The sequence below is a fragment of the Rhea pennata genome, chromosome 10 (genome assembly GCF_028389875.1).
Source record: "Rhea pennata isolate bPtePen1 chromosome 10, bPtePen1.pri, whole genome shotgun sequence".
Taxonomy (NCBI): Eukaryota; Metazoa; Chordata; class Aves; order Rheiformes; family Rheidae; genus Rhea; species Rhea pennata.
Window position 1 is genome coordinate 15505689 of NC_084672.1, and position 24070 is coordinate 15529758.

Here is a 24070-nt window from a genome sequence, read left to right on the forward strand (position 1 = left end):
AAGGCCTACTTCTGCTATATGCGCTTGTATGTGTACATCAGAGTATCTGTAGAGCTTGTGTCACAGAACTTGCTGTAGCCACACATACGAACTCAGTTTAGGGGCACTCACTTGTATTCATCATAAACCTCCTGTTTCGGAAGGGATGTCTCAGGGTGTTCTTCCAAGGTATTCCGTATCCAAGAAAATGCATGCATTTGCTGCGCACGGCTAGATGACATGGAGATCTGATCACTAATGAAAAAAGAAACAGTTCTGATAAGAGACTTCATTCTATAGCTCCTCCTTGGTTACAAAACTTAAAAATGGACCACCTACACAGATGGAGAAACACCAGAGAGAACAAGGGCCAGCACCTCACACATTCAGCTCTTCCTTCATGTGTGGCCAGTTGATTCACTTACAATTTAGCAAAGTGACTCCACACACTGTTTCTCTAATGGGTGAGAGTTCAGCTATTTCTCCTCTTAAAATAACTGTTTCTTACTGACCACCTGAGCTTCTGCCTGCTCAGTCTCTTGAAACATCCAACTTTCTCAGCAGAGCTCAGAGTGCTTCCAGTAGGCACCGATCTGCCTATAATTATCCTGTGCTAATTTGGGGATGTTGTGATCTCCAGGTTGGTTTTCTAGATCTTACTTTAATCAAACTAATGTTACCAGAAATACCATGAATTCTTTCTTTCCCCTTCTATCACATTTGTGTTGCTAGATTACCACTTCTGACATAAAAAGCTAAAGAATAATCATGCTTAGGCTGCAGAACACTTTCTCTTGTGAGCCTTCTGTAGTAGGAGATTTATGTTTACAATGCACTGCAGATTTCAAAGTTAAAAAAAATTAAAGAAAAAAAAGTCCTTAACATTTATTAAAGACTGCTTCTATCAAACACAGCATGTAAATGCATGCTGAACAGGTGAGTCCCAAGGAAGTTATAAAATTTACAGAATTAGCTGCTTTCCTTTATACACGCACACACACAAAAATAAATAAATAAATAAAAATCACACAAGTACCTTTTGTCTCCATTGTTGGGACCCGAAGGCAGCTGAAGGTAGAGGTAGAGTTTCTCTAGGTCTGTAAACTTCTCAACTTCTTGCTAGATAACAAAAATGTTTTGTTAAAAAAAAAAAAGGTAGAAGGGAGGGGAAAAAAAACAGGGAATGGGGAAGCAAACAATAACAGTTGAGTTTGAGAGCTAGAACCTGTCATACAAAAACGTATTCCAGATACCTGCAGTATTTACTGATGTGAAAGAATGGACTGTGAGTATTCTGCGAGCAAACCATTGATTTCCTACATGCACACCAACCACTACACACCAGAAAACACTGGTCTACAATGACCGCTCCTGTATACTGTTACAAAACTCATATGCAACAAAAGCAGAATCTGGAAAAGAACTGTAACTGATCACTTCTGTACCCAGGCATATAACATGAAAACGTTCATTATATTCTCAGAGTCCATACGAGAATGTAGCATCAGAAAACAGCTATTCGATAACAAAGCAAGACCAGGTCTGATCCTGTGATCTACTCACTACAGTAATTGTTAAATGTGGCAGACTTCACTGAAGACATTTTAAAATATATATAGGTTTTTTTTGTTTTGGAAATCAGGATGATCAAACAGAAACTGAAAACACAGTGTTTAGTTGACAAAAATCCCTATGATACTAGATTCCTATGCTCTTCCAAAGCACACGAGCTGAGGATGAGACACACTGGGGCGGGGGGGATTTCACGTGACAGAGCAAACCATGACTACCACAAATGAACTAGCTTTTGGGTGATCCCAGAACAGCTAAATGGACAGAGAAATAACAGGAAAATCAGTTGTAGTATGTACTTCAGCCTTATCGGTTGTGTCCTTGCAGCAAGGAGCAAAGGAAAGACGCTGCGGAACCAACGCAGCCTTTCTAAAGGAGAAAGGGGCAGCAGCAGCAATGGCCCTTGAGACTTGATGGTTTCCTTCAGCAGTGAACAGAATCGAGCGAAGAAACTAAAAACCTGAACTCCATTTCAAGCCAGAGGTCCCCAGGCAGCAAAGGCTGGGCAGAGCCTTTGCCAAGCTCCAGCCAGGTCAAGGCTCACGGTCCGCCGGCGGGCGAGGACAGAGGAGCTCCTACCTCCTCGCTGCTGGCAGCTGCCCCGAACGTGGGGGTCCCCTAACCGGCAGGCGCCGCTTGGAAAGTGCTGCCTGGGGAGGGAGCATGGAGAACGTGAGAGCTTTCTAATCCCAGCTGTCTAACATGATGATAAAACAGCTTCACAGAAGTGGGCCACCAGCAGCGTGACAGACGTTCTCAGAGCCAACAGAAACATTTCCAGCAGCAGTCAGGTACCATGCGCTAGCTTTGTTGCTTTTATACGCTGCATCAAACCACAACATTTGGACTTTTTCTCTGACAAACTCCTGAAATTTGCTGACACTGATTTCTGTGTGGCTTTTACAGCAGCTTACGCAGCAACAGTGCTTAAGCCACCAAATATCCAAAAAGCAATTTCTTAATGGGTGTATTTTGCAAAATTCTCTCCACACAAATCACAGCCTTTGGTCTTCCCTTAACAAACCAATTACTGAAAACAGCAACAAATCCTTCAATGAAAAAATTTAAAGGAAATAGAACAATAGCAAGAAAATTTGCATTTATTAGATCTCCTTTTCTTCAAGAAAAGGTTTAAATGGCAAATGCCAGAGAAGCACACCCTAGGACGTGGTTCAGGTAAGAAGATAACCTCACACGGTAAGCGTAAATCCATGCAGTGACCAAAGACCTGGAAGATAGCCTCTCTTTCAAGTCTAATGTGTTCCTGTACAATGTAAAGGGTGAGTTTTTTAAGGAAATATTAGGAGGTTAGGAAATACTAAACCCCCTTAGCCCTCCTGTGGGTGCGAGCCCCAGAGCTGCAGCTCTGGCAGAAGGAAGGGGCCGGGGGCAGGAGGACCTGCCTGAGCGGCAGAGGCACGGCTACGTGGGCAACCTCAGCGAAGCCCCCTGCTTGAGAAACAACATATGTCAACCAAAGATATGTGTCTGGGATTACATGAGAGAAACCCTTTTTGACAGTGGAAGCTACCCAGCAACTCACTCATCAGCAAAACTGCATCCCCAGAGTTCGGACAGCCAAGGATTATGAGTTTTTCACATCTTCAACAAAAAAAGCTGGGTAATAAACTTTATCTCACTGTTTTCATTGAAAATCCACTTTTTTCTACCCCTTGCCACTGGCAGCACATTTTGGACAACCCCTTCAGTGTCTGGGGGAGTGCTGGAGGCAGGATCTTCAGGGAGAGAGGAACAGTAACATGCAGCTAGGATTCAGAGGCCATTCATGAAGGTAATCCTACCTGGGTGATAATTAGCTAAATCTAAGCTTATTAGATGAGCCTGAATCTATTTAGACTTAACCATCTTAAAAACCAAGCAGCTGCACCAAAGGGATCGAACCTGGCAATTGGCACAAGTAGATTCAGGAAACAGAACTATTATGTTTTGTTTATGCTGTTTTTTCCAAATGTTTCTAAAACTCTTCAAGTTTAATTCATAACCTTGGTAAGTATAATTTCTTTTTAACCTCAGCCAACACCTACCAGTTCTCAGTGCCAAGTCTCCAGCAAACTCAGTAACTATATTACTGAGATTGCTCAAAGTATCAAAACTTCCAATTTCTTAATGCAATTATAAAAACACAGTAAAGCAGAGGATCACTTCACCCAGCCTATCAACTAGGAATCACTGACCAGGGAAAAAAGAAGAGAGAGAACAAATCTAAAAAAAAAGATTTGTTCATCCTTTGTGGTAAGGGAGATGTATTCTTTCTTTTTTACTCATTTATGTGTACAAATATATAAAGTGTCTTTTTTCTCCTAAAAAAATAGTCAATATCATCTTTGGTGGAAATCAAAATTGTGTATTATGTGGAACAGCAGGGAAAAGAGTCAGACCATCAAGAGAAGACTGTGAGGCTGGCATCTTCTTGGAAAAATATTCCCCTTTGTGTAACTCTTTAAAGCTTATGCTACAGTAGTTTTTAAAACCCACAGAGAATGTAAAAAAGTCTGGGGAATCCTTTCCCACTACTTAAAAGGATCTAAGCAAAAAGTTTGCTTAAAGTTTCCTGATCTTAATGGATTGATTCTCTCTGTCAAATTAAATGAAGGATGTCTAATGCTCCAAAGGTTATTTATAAACCACACTTCTTGAGGCTGCATTGGAAAGCTATTTAAGAGTGCTAAATTGGTTGCAGCACCAAGGTGTAAAGCCCTCACAAAGCACCACCTCTGCTATTTTAGGTCTTCACACATTATGTTCATCTCCTATAATTTCTAACTGGAACCACATCAAATGAAAGAAGATTCAGTGAAAATGTGGAACAGACCGTGTTCACACTTATGTCACAACTTTCCTTCAGTTAAAACAAAAAAATATCTTGGATATCTGTCTTTGACACAGAAACACTGAACTCACAGATCAAACACTTTCAAGCAGAATATCAAGAAGAAAGTCTCTTTACTGAGATTTTTGTTTGTTTCAATAGTCATAATTACACAAAAGAAACACACAAAATGTATAGCCAAGGAATTAAACCAGAGAGCCATTCATCTTTGCAAAACAGCGGCTGCACAGATCTGGTCCAAATGAATCTGTCCTTTTGCTGCCTCATGTGGATACAGAACAAGGCTCTCTTAGGAACAAAAGCAACTTTCTTCATTCTTGTTGGCATTTTGTTTGAGCAAATAAACAGTTGTGAAAAACAGGATGGTCAAAATAATTTTTTTGTTGTTTTTTAAATGAAAATAGCAGTCTTTGACATCTGGTTCTATTCTGAGTAACAATAACTAGCCACTGAAACTTTTCACGGCACACAGACAGAAACACCAGCTCCACCCAGAATGCAGCTAAGGAATTCATTTGTAATATAAGAAACATGAATTTATTCATGTTTCCACTGGAGACCCCTAGATTTGAACTCGAGTCTCCAGTATCACAGAGCCAGCTGATCTGCTGGCAGCTTTCAATTGGTAGGGAAGTTTCACCCTAAACTTGTCAGAATGAATTACAATGGAAATATCCAGGGAACTTGCTTTTTCTGGATTGTTTTAAAGAAGAAAATATTCAGTCAGATAAATTGTAAAATAAGACGAAGAATACTACTACTACTGATACAAGGAATGATGAGTGGAGTTACTGCTTCTTTAATTAACACAGCGATAAACACCATTAAATTTGAACGATTTTACATTTCCATAATGAAGGTAGAACTACAAGTTATTTCTGTCTTAAGAGTTTTGGTGAAGAGGAGTAAATGGCCAGGGGCACTGCTGCAAGCTTCTTGCAATACTACTATTTTAGAGAAAATTGACTGAGCTTCATATTCAGATCTACATTTTGGGTATTTACATATAACTATACTCTAACCAAACTCTCAGGCCTGGAATGTAAAGAAAGGCTATGCCAGTGGCAATGTGACTTGCACCTAGCGGCAGACTGGTTCTAAACTTTGTCATATCTCAGCAGAACAAACATCTATTATTGAACAGTCAGACTAAGAATAGCAAAGCAGCCAAGCAAGTGATCTCCCCACTTTGAATAAGGGAAGCAAAAAGTAAAGGTTAAATAATTTGCTCAAGGTCAGATGGTTTGTTGGAAACATGATCAAGATGGAAAATAGCTGTAAGATTGCTAATACTTCAAACAGAAGCTATTATTTTTAAAAAGAGCTCCTAATAAACACATCTGATGTGCTGTATCTAAACAGAAGGAACAGAAACATATTTCAGGTGCTAAATATTCCAAACAAGCCCTAAAAATACATGGCAGCTTTGTCCTGACAGAGTGTCCAAGTACAGCTGCCAAAGCTTCATAGCACTTGTTTTCTGTAGCGACAAAAAGAAGTGACAAGCTAACCACTCTGTCTGCAGCAGGACACGGGCACACTGCCTCAACAGCAGCAGAGCCGGTATTTGTGCTGCCTGCACTACAACTGCTCCAGCAATCAGTGGCTTTTGGTTATTACTGCCATTGATCCAGCAATCTCTCACCAGCACTGACCTCTTTTTAGTAGATTAAGGAAAGAAGACTTAACCTTCTTGCTAAGTGATTATATGGATCATACCATTTTTTAAACCAGGTTCAAGAGTTCAATTAGTATGTGGCAACAAATTTAACAAGCAAAGTCGTAAGAGGATCTACTTCTAGACATGTTTACTACAGTTAAAAAGATGTTATAATGAATTTTTAATAGCTGTTTACACCACAATCCTTGCTAATTATCTTTTCTGGATTGCACAGCACACAATGATTTTCTTATGATCTTCCAGAACCTGACAATATGTCAGAATGTGAACGGTGCAGCACAGAAGTTAAGGCAGGTAACTTGGTCTCCTGTACAAACACCCTTACTACTAGCTGTTCTCTATAGTCCTCTGCTGTTTGCTGCCCCCACAGCAAAGACCACTGCCATCAGCTCTGTCTCTTCTCTTTTCCTTCTTGTTACCCTGTTGCAAAGCAGGCAGCCTCTATGCTGAAGAGCACCTTTTGTTAGTGTTTGTGTGCTACTGTGTGTGCTATGGCTGGGACTGGTGCAGCCAGACACAAGCAACAGTAAGCATAGTTCGACTTTTTCCTCCATTGCTGTTTTTTATTTTAAGGTTGTTGACAAACTGATGAAGTTTAAATGGTTTAAGGTATCATCAGCACCCTTCCAATATAACTGAAAGCTGGTCCCAGATCTCCTTTTTAGGGTAAAAGAAAGAAACAGAAAGGACAGCTATTGTCCCTGCATGCTCCCTAAGACTGACGCTGCTTGAAACACTCTGACAAGGTTTTTATCTGAACCCAACGTGTAAGAACATGCACTTAAAGGCAATGCATGGACCTGGCCATGAATTTGGACTTGGACTCTCTCCAGGTAGTTGGGTACTCGCAATGTTTGAATACCCCAATTGTAGGAATACTTTCACAAACCCATATGTATCGTATCAGAGAGGAGCCTGCTCACTTACTTTCTCTGGAACAAAAAGTAATAGGCCTGAAACGAAGCTCCTAACAAGCAATTTAGATCTATTTACCCATGGCCTTTTAGTTTTAAACACTTTTAGACTCTTACGTGGCAGCTCACAGCTTTACAAAACCACAGAAACTGCAGATACCAGAATGTTCCCCTCTGGAATGTTCACCTTGCTTTCACGTTTACCTCCTTAAACTACTCTGATCTTGGATTTTGCCTTTTTAACCATCTGAAGAGCATTAGATCTAACCTCTACTACCGCAGAATGGCCTTGCCACTGTTGATGGGACTCCTATGAACTCATCAGCAGGGCAGGCGCAGAAGCATTAGAAATACAAAATCAGACCATCAGAAAATCGCTGCTCTATTCAAAGTCAGGCTATGGAGACTGCTTCAGGTGCAAGGGCACTATTCAGAAAAATGGCCTGCCCGTCTCAGGGATGGTCACAAGTGACCCATACAAGTCAGTGGAAATACTGGCTCAGACGAACAAGTAACTATCTACTCCCAATTTCAGTAATGTAGGTCCACAAGTCTGCAGTCTATTTAATACAATAGTCCCTACTGTACTCTCATCTTCTTAAAAATGATTTCCAAGAAGCAGACTAGCCTGCTACTTATTTACTCCTTCTCTGATGCTACAGAACAATTCCTTTCCCACTTCCTATTTTGTACTGCAGAAAAAGCTGGCATTAAGTAGTTTTGCAAGCACAATTTGCCCTTTTGCCGCTAAAGGCTAACATATGACAAATTCAAGATCTTATATTCATCTACTTTATGTCCATAGATGCCACTGAAAAATAAAGAGGGGAACAAAAAAAGGACATTTTGCATCATTTGTTTAGTTGGATGCAGCCGAGAATTCTTTTAAGCCTAGGTAAGACTGGGTCCAAAGTTGGTTCGCCATACAACAATACAATTAGCTTTAAAGCTCTGGACACGATATATTTGGACAACATTGTATGGAAAAAATTTAACACCACCTGAATCAGCCTTTGACAACTTGACTTTAAGGTATTCCTACTCTACTCAGCTGCATAGATTTTATTTGATAGTATCCAGATGGTTGTCTGTGTCACTTTTTTTTATCTTGCCTGTTGGTACTTCTGGTTGAAATGCCAAAGATAGAAAGTCAGAGTAAGTAGCTCCTTCTGGCCTTAAGATTTATGAACTCAGACTCTGATAGAAAAAAAAACTTAGAGCTTGCTCAGTATTAAAGAAACTGGCAAAAATACTTTTCAAGATAGTCCTAGATATTTGCTTCCCAGAAATAATCTGACAGTCTAGATCCTGTTATTTTAAATGCACAAAGGAAGGAGATGCTTATACATTTAAAGAGCTTTCCTTCAAAAATGGCACATCTCTCTGGCCTAAGAGGCATAACTGAATATCACGTGTAGCACTGCTCATTTCTAGGAAATACCTAAAATGGTGTGCAACTTTTGAGGTTGACAGGATTTAAAGAAACAAAATCTGACAATTATAGCACCTGCAAGATTTTCATGGATCAAGACATTAGCATGCCAGGTTTTGTACAAACACAGTTCAATACAGGTCCTTCCCTACGTGGCAATATTAGCCATTAATCAACTGCTTTAAATAAACAGCAACAAGTAGTTAAGGGCAATAATCATTGTTATAACAACAGAGTCAAAAGAGCAATGGAACCTGAGGGCACAATTTCCTTCTAGTGGATTCTGATCTGTGCAATACACAACCCTGTATTGAATATAATCATACTTACAAAAGCAGTAGGGCACATTTTCCATGCCTTATCTATATGGACAGTTCTACAAGTAGAAACCATAGCCAGCATAGTCATCACGTTGCTGGTTTGTGAAGAGGGCAAAACTCCTCTGAAAGTGAACACTAAACCCACATCATACATTCTTTTGGCAATGGGACTACTTTTGATCACATTTAGCAGCAGTACATTAAAGTATTGCCAAGAAAAAGCTTCATAATAGCTGCCAGTCTCCAGAGTCATCTATTTTGGTCTTACAACTTTATCAAATATTAAAAAGCATCCTGGAGTTGTACTTACCAAAATGCAGTCCACTTTAGATTGTACAGTTTTGCTAGACGTGAGGAAAGAAAAAGAAAATAGAAATCTTGAATTAATCTAAACAGTAATGACAAAATATTACATTTTAGAATTGCTAAAGGCTTAATCTCTTGCTGTGAAATATCCTGCTAATCTGTGGAAGAATACTCATCCTGCCACTTTTTTGTGGAAAGTCACTCCAAAGGTAATTGCTTGTCAGAATACTTGCCATTTTGCTCTTTTATATAAAAACTGTTTGTATAAGAAACTGTGTATGTTTTAATTAAGCATCACTGCATTTGGGAGCTATTACCCCAAGTTGCCAAGCTGTCAGGATGGATGTCACTACTTCACAGCACTGAGTTCAGGTTATTGTACGCTCTTCCACAATTCAGATGTGTTTTACTTGTTCATCTCTGAACACAAAGAAAAAAAAAAACTCCTTCAAAAAAATCCCACCACCTCAAGGCAGTTATTTATAGCTTTCCAAAGAGCTTCTAAAAAGCAGGCACAGTTGGTATTCCACTGACAAAGTTTTCCACTTTCATCTCACTACTTCCCAGTTGGTTTATTGAAAAGAGACTAGGTGGAGGCTGAAATTAAAATATGCCATAAATGACCTCAGTAAATGTGCCAAGGAGTGCAAATGGTATGGAACGTATTATGCTTCATACAAACACATCCGTAAGCAGCTTCTGTGCTCCTTAAGATTACTGTATTTCACATGCTTGGTCTGACTCTGCATCATCTGAAGGTATTTATCATTGCTGGGAAGACAAGCAGGAGCTTTAATGTGCAAAACACAGTAGTCTTTAATGCTGGACACCTACTGAACATGCACTAAAACAACTAGTTTCTGAGTTTAGGGAGCAATCTTTTCCCACTAGAATAAAATACAATTCAGTCTGCTGTTAACACAGAACAAAGCCTATCATTATCAATTAATTTACTCTTATGCAGGCATTGCTACATCACAAAGACAGATCAAGTAAGGTATCTGATGGAAATGTTAAATCACAAGCAAGAAGCACAGAAAACAAATGTCTCTAGTATCAGGAGGAAGGACAGTAGAGGGGTAACAGGAACAAGACCTACTGAAACAACATCCACTGCTGTACCAGATGCTCAAAGAGGCAGGAGCTAGGCTGTCTGGCCGGGTACAGTACCTGATTTTGAAACCAGCTCTAAAATCTGTTCTGCCAGAGCTACTATTACTGATATGGAAGTGCCCATTCCCACACAAGAACTGCGTATAGCTATAACAACACAATTTAACCAAAGCTTCAACAGGAAATCTGCTCAAGAGGAGCAGGCATCTACTGAAGCAGATACATCAGCATTTGATTTTGCACAGGGAGAAGACAGTCAGTTGGGCAGACACTCAAGGATGACAAAGAACGGATAAAGCACAGATTTGTGAGAAGAGAGTGTTAAAGACAGTAAAATGCAAGCTTTTCTTTGCCGAGAGGAAGGGACTTAGGTCTAACGTAGTATGTGAAGAAGGAAAAGAGCACCCAAATGTCATCTCACTCTCCATAAACCACTGTCTTACTACAAAAATCAAATGACACCAAGCATGGAAATCTGTAGCAGCTGCTAAGGGAGATCACTGCTTCAAACTCGAAGTTGATCAAGGCACATTGACAAAAGTCAATAGAAAGATTCAGCTGTTCTGGGCACAAGCACTTCCTTCACCTGGAAATGCACTCTGCTCCCCTGCCTTGTGTCTCCATCACGTCTCCCTGGGCTGCTACAGGCCCAGAGCCTCTCTTACAAAGCACTGCTCATGGCAATGGGCTCAGACATACATGTCCATTTTGGTACCCAAACCTTGCTACTGGTTTCACATGCTAGCTTAATGCAGAAAAGGAGCATGGAGGGTAAGGGGATGCAAGGAGATGAACAGACCAAACTCAGTCTGAATACAGCCTGTATTCTACAGGCTTGCACAAAACATTATGTGTTAAATTTTTCAGGGAAACATGCTTTGGCCAGCATAATGCACAGCCCTGCTAGACTGTGTCACACTGTGCTCTAAGCATGCCTGCTTGCATTTTATTTTCTTCTCGCAAAAAGAAAGAGGCGCATCATTCTTTTCAGGAGGCAACTGGGCAGGAGACCCCTAGAGCTCTTCTTTTATCTCCAGAAATCAGTCTGAGACACTAAATGAGAACTCTCAAATTTGTTTCAGGCTCTTCTAGTTTTGACCTCTGTTCCCACAGTACTGACCAACAGTGCCTGGAAGGACAAGCAGAAGAGCAATAACAGGACCAGTGAATACCATATTTTATAAACACACACATATATATATGTATGTATATGCACACACACACAATTCCTGTACAGAACTCTGATGAGCAGGAACAATGTTTCCTTTTTGCCAAACAGTGGCACAAAAAGCATAGTGAAGTTCACATCTTCCAATGTGTAAGCAGATGTCATGACATTTTAAAAGGCAAACGATCCTCTGGGTTAAGTAGGCAGAATGTCCGCTTAATAGTAATTTTTTTTGTCTCCTGTTCCGTGTTCCCTAGTTTATTAGGAGAGACATTGTTAAAATTTCTTACTAGTAAACTGAGGTTTCTTCCACCCTAACCAGAGCACAATCGAGCATACCCTGATGCTACAAAGCTTCTGTCCACTCAAATAAGCAGTCCTATTTACTACCAGTGGCATGCTCCACACCAAAATTAAGCAGCAACTCTAAAAAAACAGCCTTTATACTGGGCACTTGCTGGGTCAGTGACCATTCCAGAGTCTTGAATATCGCCCAAAGAAGTTCCACCTGGGGAACTTACAAGATGCACCATCTCCATTATACCAGAAAAAGAAAGGGGCAAGTGACAGATGTGGTGAAGGAACTATTATTCTATTTGTAATGTATCTGGCACTTTTGTTTACTTTACCCTACTTTCTCCCTTGCAGGCTTACGGGACAGATGTATTTTGAAAGCTAGTTTACAAATAAGTCTGCTTCTGTCTCCAGGAAACGCATCCACTACTTAATCCTTCAGCTACAGTAATTGCATCAGTTGTGTTCAGTTTTTACCAGCACCAAGATTTAATTTGGTCAACTGTCTTGGAAAACTTCCAGCATCTGTTAATTCTGTAGGCCTCCAATATACAGCAATCACAGAAGTACGGCTAAATCAAGCCCTACATGATGTTATTTCTTACATTTGGAGGCTGTTAACCACACACTTTGCTACATGTCTAGTAACAGCTGCAGGAGAGCACCAGAAGTGTTCACCAATGAAAATAATCATTTGAATCTATTAGTGACCTGAGCCCATCTGAAGACTAAAAACAGAAATTATACTATAAGCCAACAGCTAATACTGCTGCTCCGGGACAGTTGCTTCTAGCAGCAGCCAGGGGCTTGCTGTGATCTACATGTCTCTAATCAGCCCCAACCAAAAAGCACAGCTAACATTACTCATTCTTTTGCAGTTCTTTATGCTGAAAGTCTCCCTGAGAGACTAAAATAAACTAATGCACTTACTATAACTAAAATTTAATTCAAGCATAGTCAAGCAATTTTATCTAGGGATAAGAAGGAAGTTTTTCCAATCTAGGATAGGCTGTCTCCTACGAGCAATAATAAAAAAACACTTCTTTTCACAGTTGCTCTCAAATTATCAGCTTGCAAAAGGTTTCAGTTTACCATAAGAGTCAGAGTATAAAACTATATATCAAAACTTTGACAAAAAAATTAATGACTATCACAATTAATGATGAAACTTTTATCAGGTGGATGCTATCATGTTGGAAAGTTAAGATACACTAAAATACTCAAGAGAGGTGTAATTCCACTCTACTGTCAAGGGAAACCCTAGCCAAAAACAAGAACTCTGTGCAGAACAAAACTACAGCCTGACTCAAACACACCTTTGAAAAAAATACCACTAGCCATCAGGCAGAATTCTCAAAAACAAGAGCCCAGTTTCTATTAAAATAGCACAGAAAAGGGCATTTCTTAGCCTGTGGCTTAGAAACGCTTAAGAGAGCTCCCTTCTGTAAAAGCCCACTCTGATCAGGAGACCTCCAGCCCTTTATCTCCTCAAGGAAGACAGGGTGGCAGCTTTTGCTCGACAGCTGACTCTAGCTGGTCTTAACATTCTTGGTTTTTGACTTAACCTTTAGGTCTTAGACCAGCTTGAGACCTTTGATAGATTTTTGAATGCTGCAATAACTTCAGCTCCTAAATGCTGAAGCTACAGTGACAAACTCCTGAAGATACTTTGGGGGAAGGAAAGAGAAAAAGAAAACACATACACAAAACAGGGACTAAAGCATTTCCTCAAACTGTTCTTCCATCTTATGCGAAAGTATGTGTGTCTGCTTTCCCTTACCTATTTATGTCTTTCTACTCAAACAGCTCCATCTTAATGGCCCTGACTTGGCATGAGCAGAATGAAGAGTGTGTTCTCTTCTCAGGTGCTCAGATAAGTTTATTCTGCACTGAGGGAGAAATGGAAGGGAAAGTTGAAGAGAAGGCAATGAGAGTTAATCTTTTCCGAAGTGGCATAAAACCTGATGCTACCAATCTTTCTCAAAATAAGCAATACCTTACTTTCAGGAACAGGTAGCTTAACTACTCTAAGCAATATGGGAATAGTGTATTACAAGAGGTGGCAGAATCCTGTAGCTCGAAGAATATTTAGCATTTCCTTAACGCTGTAAATAGTAGAAGCCATATAACCACAAGGGATATGAGAAGCCTTATGTCCGAGACCAGAAAGGGGAAGGTAATTGGGAGGGGAGAAAGAAAGCACTCAAACTTACCAGCTACTGCCCAGTTAACCCTATATGCCTTCTCAGAACTCGTGCAGTCACTGGAACTAACCCTTATCAGCTTTTTGGTTGCAAATCGTTCACCATTTAATATTAAAGGTAGCAGCCTAACAAATCCTGCAGAAGCACGTATGCACAGTAAACACATTGTGTGAGCATGGGTCAACTGCAGCAGCATCCCCATTTCACAGGCCCCCCTGCACAGGTGGCACCGGCAAACCGGCTCTCACAGCTTTGCATCTGGAAGGAGAGGGACAGCACCCCCCCCCCAAGGAGACTGGTGCACAGCTCCCACTATGAAGGTCCCAAGCCCCAAATGTCACACAAGACAAGGTTTTGACTATGCAGTAATAGAATTAATCCTCAAATAAGGAAAGATGTGAAGGTTTTCAGATAAAAGATAAAAAAAAAATCAAAGATAAAGATTAAAGCTTCCACCTCTGACTGCTCAGAGTCTCAAGGATTATAATGACCAGAAAGGGATAGGGTACGCCAATGCCAAAGACCAACAATGGAATCTGGTCTGTTAAAGATTATCAGCTCTCTTATTTAAGCATTGGTACGAGAGCTTTGGCTCTACCTCTTGGTTAGAAACCACCCACCTCCACACACAGCTTACCTTCTAAGAGGGCAGGAAAAACCTCGAGGCAGCAAATCTCCTGCCACCGATGCTAAGGTCATACAGACACCCTAAGATGGCACAGTGAACACTGCAGTACTCAGCTGAAATTCCAGTATTTAAACTCTAAAGTGGATGGTTAATCACAACCCATTACTCCACTGTCTGCAGTCTGATGAGCACAGAACAGTCTCTCGTTAGTGCCAGGTACTAGAGAATTAATAAAGGCTTCTTTGGCTCGTCAAATTAATAAATTTTAAAAAATAATAATAAAAAAGGAGGTTTCTAAAGTTAGTTTTCTTTGGCAAAAAGAGGGGAAAAAACACAAGTCTTTTTCTCCCTTCCCATGAGAGGAAGAGGAGGAAGAACAGCAATCATCCAGCAGAGCCCTGAAGGAGAGAGAGGAGCAGGGCCAGCTCAGACAGCCCTAAGGAATTCTCCCAAAAGCTCACTTGCAGCCCACGCGTACGACTCGTACCGTATGGCGGCACAATGCTGCCCAGCATTTTCACTCGGACGTCTGAAAACAAGCCTTCCATATGAAAATGAGTGATGCCCAAGATAACGGTTGGAGCCAGCTGCCAAGGAAGAAATATTGTGGCCACACAGCCTTTTAAAAACTATTCAGCTACGAAAAGTCTCCACTTCCCGCTGCATCAGTCACTGCCCCACGCGCTCGCCAAGAGCTGTTTGTCAAACCAGTTAATGACAGGGTCTAGGTGGTGCTAAGAGGGCTGCTCCTGCGGGCAGCAGGCTTCCCACCTCCCGCTCACGGGGTAATCCGGTGGCAAGAGCAGCCAGGAGCTCTTCCTCCTGCTCAGGTTCCTGCTTCCTCTTTGCCCCTTCCAAAAATCCGTTTAGTTCCCAAATTAAGCAAGTTATACTCCATTACTTAATACCAAATCTGTGCCGATGCAGAGTAAGTCATCTTTGTGAAAGCCACGTTAAAATAGAGCGAATAACAACTAAATTGAACACACGTCCTTTCGAAGAGATCCAGATACCTCTTCCAGAACTCCGACGATGTCAGAGATGTTTAAGAAAAGCCTATTTATTCTGCATGCTGTGAGAAACCACTCAGTAACGGGATTACCAACTGCACTGCTGTAGACGGTACTATCAGAAAGGTGCTATTACTGCAGACTTACCGTGATAAGCACTGTGCCCCCACAACGCCTGCAGGATTTGGCCCTTAATTCTTAATCTTACTAAATTAATGCTTCTCTCTCTTAGAGTAACAGCTCTAAATATATCTTCACGTAATGTTCCACTCAGAAGCACAAACGAGTGTTAAACGGGAGCCAAAGATCATCTAAGGAGAAAATTATGAAACCACCACCTATGTGTGCTGCTACTCAATTAACACCTTAACATACACCACGTTACATTGTCTGCCTTGGCTCGCGTTCATATAAGATGTAAAATGGCTGTAAAAGCATTTCAATTAAATATTCAGAAAGCAGAGTTACAAAAGGCTGATATATGTGCCTGCATTGCTGAAGAGATGCCTACATACACTTCCAGCTAAGGGAGCATGAGTTTCGGCTAGCTGAGGCTGCTGCGGTGGTTACCGCACGTGGAAAGCGCACCCGGGCAGCCCACCTCCACAGCTCAACCTTGGCACGTCTCCTCCCATCCTCACCTCTTACCGTGAGTTTGACACTGAAAGAGCCAAAAACCACGGCTTTGGATGCCACCTAGGGGCTCTGTCCCTGCCTGCAGCCTCCTCTCCCGCGGATATTCAACCTTGTCTTAAAAGAGGAGTCAGGACGTTTTCCAGGCCAGTTCTTGAAAGTCTCAAGCTCTGCAGCTGCCGGTGACCTCAGTGACAGTGCGTGTGGTGGGGTGTTTGAGTCTGTACAAACGTCTTTTCAGATATGCCTGCTTGTAAAGAAAAATAATTGATGACTTCTGGCCTCATGTGACTTTAAACACATTCAAGGATTAAATTAGCACTATGCAGTCCAAAGCCATTTAATTTTCCTATTCGTATATACCAAAATCCAGCTTATATGAGTGGAACCATTTCTGAATTCTCAAAACATCAATTTAGACACAATGGTGTCAGACTACCTACTCCATTTCCAGCTAAATAATTTATGCAACTACAGGCAGAAGGATGTGGGAAAAAAGGTACCTTGGCAATACACATATTAAGATGCAATCACAGCCTAGCGCATTTATCTGCAAGTACCACTCCAAGCAATGCTTAATGCCACCTAACTGTGAGCTGTTAGGGAAGGGGAGCAGTTCGTTCCCCTCCCCACGTCCGAATGCCTTTCTGTACAGCCAGAGATGAGCTGGATTCAGTTGTGTTGGATCTGGTGGCTGACCCAACAGAAAATTTATCATTTATTTTACAGATGAGTTTTCCACTGAATCAACAACCTTATCCATCTCATCCTACAGCCCCATGATGCAACACAAGCCAGAAGGGCAGTTGCAGGATCAGTCTTTTCAGCGGCGGTTCACTGCTAGATCTTGTTCAGCATAACACTGAAATAGCCTCTCAGTGATACCACAGGGTACTACTACTAAAACAGACTATTCACAACTCCAAACGCTTAAATAAACCCAAACAAACAGTGAGAGTCACAGGGGAAGTTTTGAAGACAGGATCACAACAGTCCTCCCTGTATTTGAAGATTACTTTCAAACGGGGGGGGAAGTCTTTATCATACAAGCCACACATCTTGCTAGAAACAGAGTTGGACTTCCTTGCAGAAAAGAAACAATTAGCCTCTTGCATATACTCCAAGTTCTCTCAAGAATTTTTGAAGAGATCTTCTGAAGTAAGTGTGTCAATCAAAGTAAATTTTGACAACTCGTTTTATATGCAAGAGCAGTTTTCTGTCAAAGTCGGATGCACTTTGTCCTCTGCTGTATGTTACAATTCTAAGCCAGCACAGCTGACTTCTGAAATGCCCACTTACAACATCAGGTCATGAAGTCTTTGGATTAGTGTAATACTGGTACAAGTGAAGACAGACCTGGTCTTGAGCAGATCCAGAATTGTAAATGAGACAGCTACCAGCAGTGGCAAACTTACCTCAACCTACTCTTACGTCGCATGAGCATGGTACAAAAGCAAGCAAACACTAGCAAAACATTTACTCTAAGACAAATTAAATCTTTTGGTATTCAAATGCAAAAATTTTCTTAGTCCAGAAAAAAGCTACAGGGACTTTAAGTGTGTCTTGGAAGTAACATGAGGTATTGTTATTTCCCTAAAGCATAAAAATAGCCACAGAGTTCTCTCCACTGGGGACTTTAAAAAGTATCCAACTCACAGGTCTCCAAACAGTAAACAAAGAAGGCATTCACCAGTTTGTAAATATTGGCTCTTTCAGCTTGAAGGCAGGCTCCTCCTTAATCCAAGTCGAACCACTTTTCTTAGCAAAATAAGGAAGCAACAAAAACAGCAAACTGATAAAACAGTAGAACAAGGGCTAGCTGCAACTGACTGCTGTACGCTGTAACCTGATCTATGTCCTTCCACTTGCTGAAGAAAGTAAGCGAGACTGGTTTTAGATCAGACACCAAAAAGTACAATACCAGATCACAGTGCTGAAAAAAGTAATAGTTTGGCATGCTGCTACATTTTAAGTTAGTGAAGGTTAAAATGGGTCAAACATGGCTTCAGTATTTCTTATTAGAGCAAAATGCAAGTGAAGTGTTTAACATAGAATAAACATAAAATTTAATCCCTTCACCATTTCTAAGACTATGATGATTTTATGAGTATTAAGTAATGCCAATTATACGAACAGCTAAAAAAAAAAAAAAAAAAAGGCAAGGCTGCTAAAAAATGCCCAAATCTCAAATTCAGTCCACTGTAATGAACTGTGAAGAACAACTGAAAAGTAATTAGTTGGTAGACAGCAGAATGTCTGGGTCTGAAATTTAGATCTATAAACAATGCTTTTAGCTCTCTGAAGAAATCTAACAGTATTCAACACTAAGAGTTGTCCCACAATTCTTAAAATAACTGGGAAGAACTTACACAACTACTTACTGCCAGGTGCTCTATTTCAGCATCAAGACATTCACATTTGAAGTTCCTGCCTTTTTTTAAAAAAAGAAATACACATATTTTGCCACAAGTTACTTCAATGAACTCTTAGAGTAGACAAAGAAAATGCTCATACAGACCTTTCACCTTGGTTCTTTCAGCATTGGTCTGAAATAAAATCAGTGCGTATTGTTCAGTGTGTATTCAAGCAGTCGCTCTCCAGCCAGGACACACTATTCGAAGGATGTATGCCCTCTGTACATTATGTGGGAAGATAATACGACTTCAGAGGAGCTATATCCTATATTTATTATTAACTATCCAGATGAGGCACTGCAGGGTATTCTAAGATCAGGCTGCAAGGATCAATTGCCTAGAAAGGCTAAATACAGAAAGCACATGGTGATCTCACTAAAGCTTTATGGGGGGGGGGGGGACAACCAAAAAAAAGACTACTCGAATAGGAACTCTGCATCTAAAGTAGGTCCCGCTAAAAGCAGAAAGCATGGCTACAGTCACCAGATAGGCAGGTTCATGGCTAAATGCCAAATCATCTATCATAATAGCTGACCTATTTCAGGATGAAGCCTTCTGGGTTTCGAAACTAATTACAAACAAAAAAATCTTTGGATGTTTTGAAATTTGGTCTAAAGATAGCTAATAGATCTGCTACAGATTTTTTGCCTGTATTCAGCAGAAGCCTTATCCTGTTACATTATTACTCGAGGCCAGTACTTCTAAGGGGACAAAACTGGAGACACTACAAACCTGGATGAGGTTTTTTGCCTCGGGCCTTTGTCCTACAGGACTCCAGAAAGGAATCCCCACGAAACTAAAGGGGTGACATTCCCCATCAGCACAGTCTCCTCCACAGACACTCACAAACCCACAAAACACATGCACTCAAAAATCCTTTGTACTGCTAACTTCACAGAAGACAACTTCATTTCCATGAACATAGAGCCATACACCTTCACCAATAGGACGCGGTGAGAAGAACGGATCACCTTGCAACACAACAGAGCATGCAGCAGAACAAAGACCTGGTGCTGTAGGATCCTTCTTCTCCTGTGGAGACTGTGGCTATGAAAGGCTGATGGCAAAATGAAATGATGTATACACTTCTAAGAAGATGGGAATGGATCTACACTCTGCTTAGTTTTTAATATACACCCATATATGTAAAAAATTGTATCAGATTGGTTATTACACTGTATGTGTAATAAAAGCTCAGACTAATGTACTATAAAAGCTTATGATGTTAGCAGGTTCTATCACGATGGCTTCCTACGCTTTCAGGCTGCAAGCACACACTCCTCGGTGCTGGCACAGGTGTCAGGACAGCAGATTTAAGCCTGCTCGTAGCAGGTGTGTTTCTTCGTGTTTATTTCTCATGATGCCCTTAGCCAATTCCACAACCCGCAGCCATCCTAGTCGCCTTCTGTTAACAAACAGGTTTGCTACTGGCTGTACCTCTTCATTAGCCCGTTTATTTGTTACCCAGGAAGGGACGCTTTGTTTAGCGGTGCCATACCCAGTCATATCTAACCTCTTTCGTGGCTTTATCTGGTGATGGCTAGCCCACAAAACAAACCAGGCCCTCCAAAGGCCAGGGGTGAGCATGCACCCAATGCCACCGTCACGCCTCAAGGAGTCTCAAAGCAGCAAACTAGCACCTGGACACCCCATGTAACCAGTCCCTCTACAAAACCAGCAGGGTCAACAACAACTGCTGGTTTCCTACTACCCACCTGGAAGAGTCGCTCGCTCTTTTCTCAAGGCATAAGCAACCCTTCACAATATCACTTCTATTTCAATGCTATTTGGGTCTTGAAACATGCTAGAAAGTACAAGAGTATTTCAAGGGCTGTAATAGGGGTAGGTTAGCTGCCACAGATGCTGCACTGAGGAGGTTCAGCTTAACCCATAGGGCAATCACTCTGCTGCTAATCCGCTGCGGTCTTCTCTGATGCTCCCACTTCTTCCTTTTCCTCCATGCCACAGCTGTCTATTTTTTTCCTCTCTTACACTGAACAACCCACTTACAGGCAACAACAGCTTTTCTACAAATACATTCAGCTATTTCTCTAGCCCTTACCTCCTGACATTCCCTGTAATAGCCTATTCCCATCACTTCTGCCAGCACCTTGATCTCTGTACTTGAGCAGTCTTCCTTCTCTCCAGCCCCTCTCCTCTCATGGCTTTCCACCACATATTTTTTCTGTATCCTTTTTTCTCCCCTTAAGAGGAGGAAACCTCTAGGCCTTGGGCCAGACTCAACTGCTGACCTTGATAATTTCCAGGGAATGTAATCCTTGCCACCTCTGAGGTTTCCCTGTGCTGAGCGATGCCATGAATATCTATGAGTGTTCTCCAAACACCTGCCTACTCAAAGGCTGATTTCTTTTATGCTAGGAGGACATGGCTTCTCCACCATGGGAAAACCAACTTATCTCTCTGACCTATGCTACAGCTCACCAGCATACCCCATAACCCTACTGCTTGTTCTTGATTCTTTTGGAGGAGTTAAACTTTAAAAGCTGAACGTATAAAGGATTAATATGGCATTGCTGCCTGACATGTGACAGCCATACAGCCTCTCATCTCCAAACCAAAAAATTCCTCATCTCCATTCAGCAGTCAGATTCCTGCATGCCTTCATCCTTCAGTTCTGTACCTGCACCTTGGGGCATCTCTCACTTGCCTCTAGTTACAGGCTTCATCCCACCACAAACACAGAAACTCTGTGGTATCTGCAAATAAGAAGTGGCAAGTAGCCAAAAGTATCTTGCTAGACTCAAAGGTCAGTTCACGGAACACTAGAGTAGTGTATTCTGTAAGTTTTCCTCCCTCTGTTTCTGGGAGAAAAAAAAAAAAAAAAAAAAAAAAAAAAAAAACGAGTTATAAGCACATGCTACTACAATTCTGAAGGATTTCTTTTGGAAAATTCAAGTTCCCTTAACTTGCAACCCAGATGAACTTTAGTTTACATGCAGACTCAAGAGCTTGTTTAAACCTCTAAGTTTGCTTAAAATTAAAGCCATACAGAATCTAATTAAGTTAAAGCAACATAAGTCCATACCTGCATGCATCTAATTCAGTTTGTACCTACAAGCTGCGTTTGAACAGCTGCATTCACTCAGAGGTGGTAGGAGTTTAACTGAACATGTCAAATGAGCATATCAGCCTGCACTATGCAATCAATTGTTCTGACACAAGATTGCATTTACAAAATGACTTGTGCACCCCTAAGGCTTATGTAGCCACACAGTAACCAGAACAAGCAACTTCACTGTCAGTGTTATATAAACGACAAGTGTAAGGAAGATTAGCACCATTCACTCTATCACCTTCACTCCACCCACTGCCTCCTTCATTGCTAGGATTCTTCTGCAACTGACATGAATGAACAAACAAGTCTATCAGACTACGTCTTTCCTCTAAAGCCTAACTTTTGAATTGAAATTATCAACACCAGGCACTTAACCAGTACTTAATACCCACGATTTTAGGGCTCAGTGCTTCATCTCCTTAGCGCAGAGAGCCATCTATGCAGTCTCATCAACCCTCTAAGTAGATCACACTACACTCAGGCATACCATCCATCCTACCTCTATAGACAACTGAAAAAAACCTGAAAAATTGGCCATTATCATCTTAAGTAATGTTCCTGCTTTGCAGGCATTGCATTGCCAGCAAACATTTTGGTATCTGTTTTAAAGTTCTCATGCTATCATAGCTTTCTTTGCAAAAACACAGCAGACAGCATGTGTCCTGCCCTCGTATGGCATATGAGGCATGCAAGTTATAAACTGGCTGTAGCACCATATTAGGATGACTTGCAGAACATTCTCATCATTTCGTTATTCACAATACGTCCATCTCAAGCTTCTCCCAAAAGACTGTGTTGTACCCTGACTTACTTAGTAGAAGAGACGAAACAAAAAAGGCAGCCCGTCACTAAATCTAGAACAGAAAAATTGCATTAAACTTGTGAATTTCCAAAAATCGTAACACTAGAGATTAAGTTTAGATGGATTTAGTCAAAAAGTTACGAAAGCTACTTGTATTGAGATTCTCGCACTGCAGAAACTCACCTGTAGGCTGTAGCACACACCTGGCTACTATCTTCAAGCATCTAACAATTTACTGAACTATACTTGTACAGAAGTCTCACACTAATGTTACCTGTGATTGCTATCTGATGGCTGTTTTTGAAAAGAGACATCATCTAATAGCACTACAGAATCTGGATTTTCACTCCAGCGAACCATCATCATGTGCAAACGTGCCAGTGGTAGAGCAGATGCCTGTGTGAAGAGAATTAAAATGTCTTTTACTGATTATTATAACTAAGTTTGATTTCAGTTTCCAGGGTGAACTGAATGCTGCTTTGTCACTCCTTTACTGAGTAGCTGAATCAACGAAGCCAAAATTGCAGTTCACTTTTCTGAATTTGACAGAACTGAGGAAGGACCATCTCCTCCAGAAAAATACAATGTGCCTGAACTATTTCCTTACCTCTACAGGGTAATACATTTGCTCTAAAAACAAGATGGATTCAGTAAAAAGGCTCAAGTAACATATCACTACTTTTTTTCCCTTTGCAACTTATTAAATGAGATAACCAATACGAATGTTAATATTTGTTTCTTGAAACTTTTTTACTACTACATAAAATCTAAAATTCTGCCTCACACACCCTGTGCTGTTTTTGAAGGACAAATCAGTGGTCTCATTAATATTCTTAATAAAAAAGTCACAAGCTCAAAAAGCAAACATAGGGGCAGATAAACTTACTAAACGTATAAGCAGCTCCATCTTCTTTGCCAATCGAGATCTTAAAGCTCCGATCAGCAGATTCATGTTGAAGTCTGAAGCCAAGTGGTGTCACAAACACAGGTTTTGAAGCTCAATTTTAGGTTCCCATTCTTGAATATCTTGTGTCAACTTTTCACACAAAGCTAATACAGTATTCCCTGGTAACTAAGAACTTTTCAGAAATGATAAGAATCACTGCAAAGTGACAAATACAAATTATTAGGTTGTGCTGCAAACACCCACTCCATGATTAATAGTTTACTCCGAACATACGGGAATTGTTGATAGGCAACATCCCAGTATATACGTATGTGTCTAACCATTTACAGAAACTGGGCTTTTGCACACTGAAGCACTGTACATGCGTCTGATTTTTAATGTTTTTTTTTAGTCAAGGCTGACTTCAATGTACAGAACCATGATGACAAGAAACCCGCACAATCCAATGGCTCCAAAAGAAGCAAGCTTCTAGGAAGGAAAAGATGCAGGTTATTGCCCATTTCATGGGTAATGAAAGCTAAGTGGGGAGTACTTAAACTTAATAGTACTAAACAGAAAAGACTTTTTCTCCTCTTGTATTCTTAGTCAGTCTGAATGATGCTGATTCTCAATGGTGTTACAATTTTCTTAAAGCTTTATTAACCAGGAGGACTGATGATTTATCATGTACATTCAGGCATATATCTATAAAGGTAATTGGACACCTAACTTCTGCTCAGAAGTAATCAGTAACAGACAGTTGTCCCAGTCAGGGACAGGACAGGGA

General features: G+C 40.8%; 1 protein-coding gene across 2 annotated transcripts in view; it reads right to left on the reverse strand.

Annotated features, from left to right (window-relative positions):
- The window catches only part of RFX7 (regulatory factor X7), a 58389-nt gene that overhangs the window by 22382 nt on the left and 11937 nt on the right, over positions 1-24070 (reverse strand). Inside the window, exons 2-4 of one of the 2 annotated variants that reach the window (XM_062583868.1) lie at positions 9060-9093; positions 1016-1098; positions 112-234 (exon numbers count right to left, since the gene is read on the reverse strand). In XM_062583868.1, the coding sequence (XP_062439852.1) occupies positions 112-221 (110 nt within the window). In that variant the 5' untranslated portion in view covers positions 222-234; positions 1016-1098; positions 9060-9093. Of the gene's footprint in view, positions 1-111; positions 235-1015; positions 1099-9059; positions 9094-24070 lie in introns of those variants that run through there. The other variant, XM_062583867.1, reaches the window with a different exon arrangement.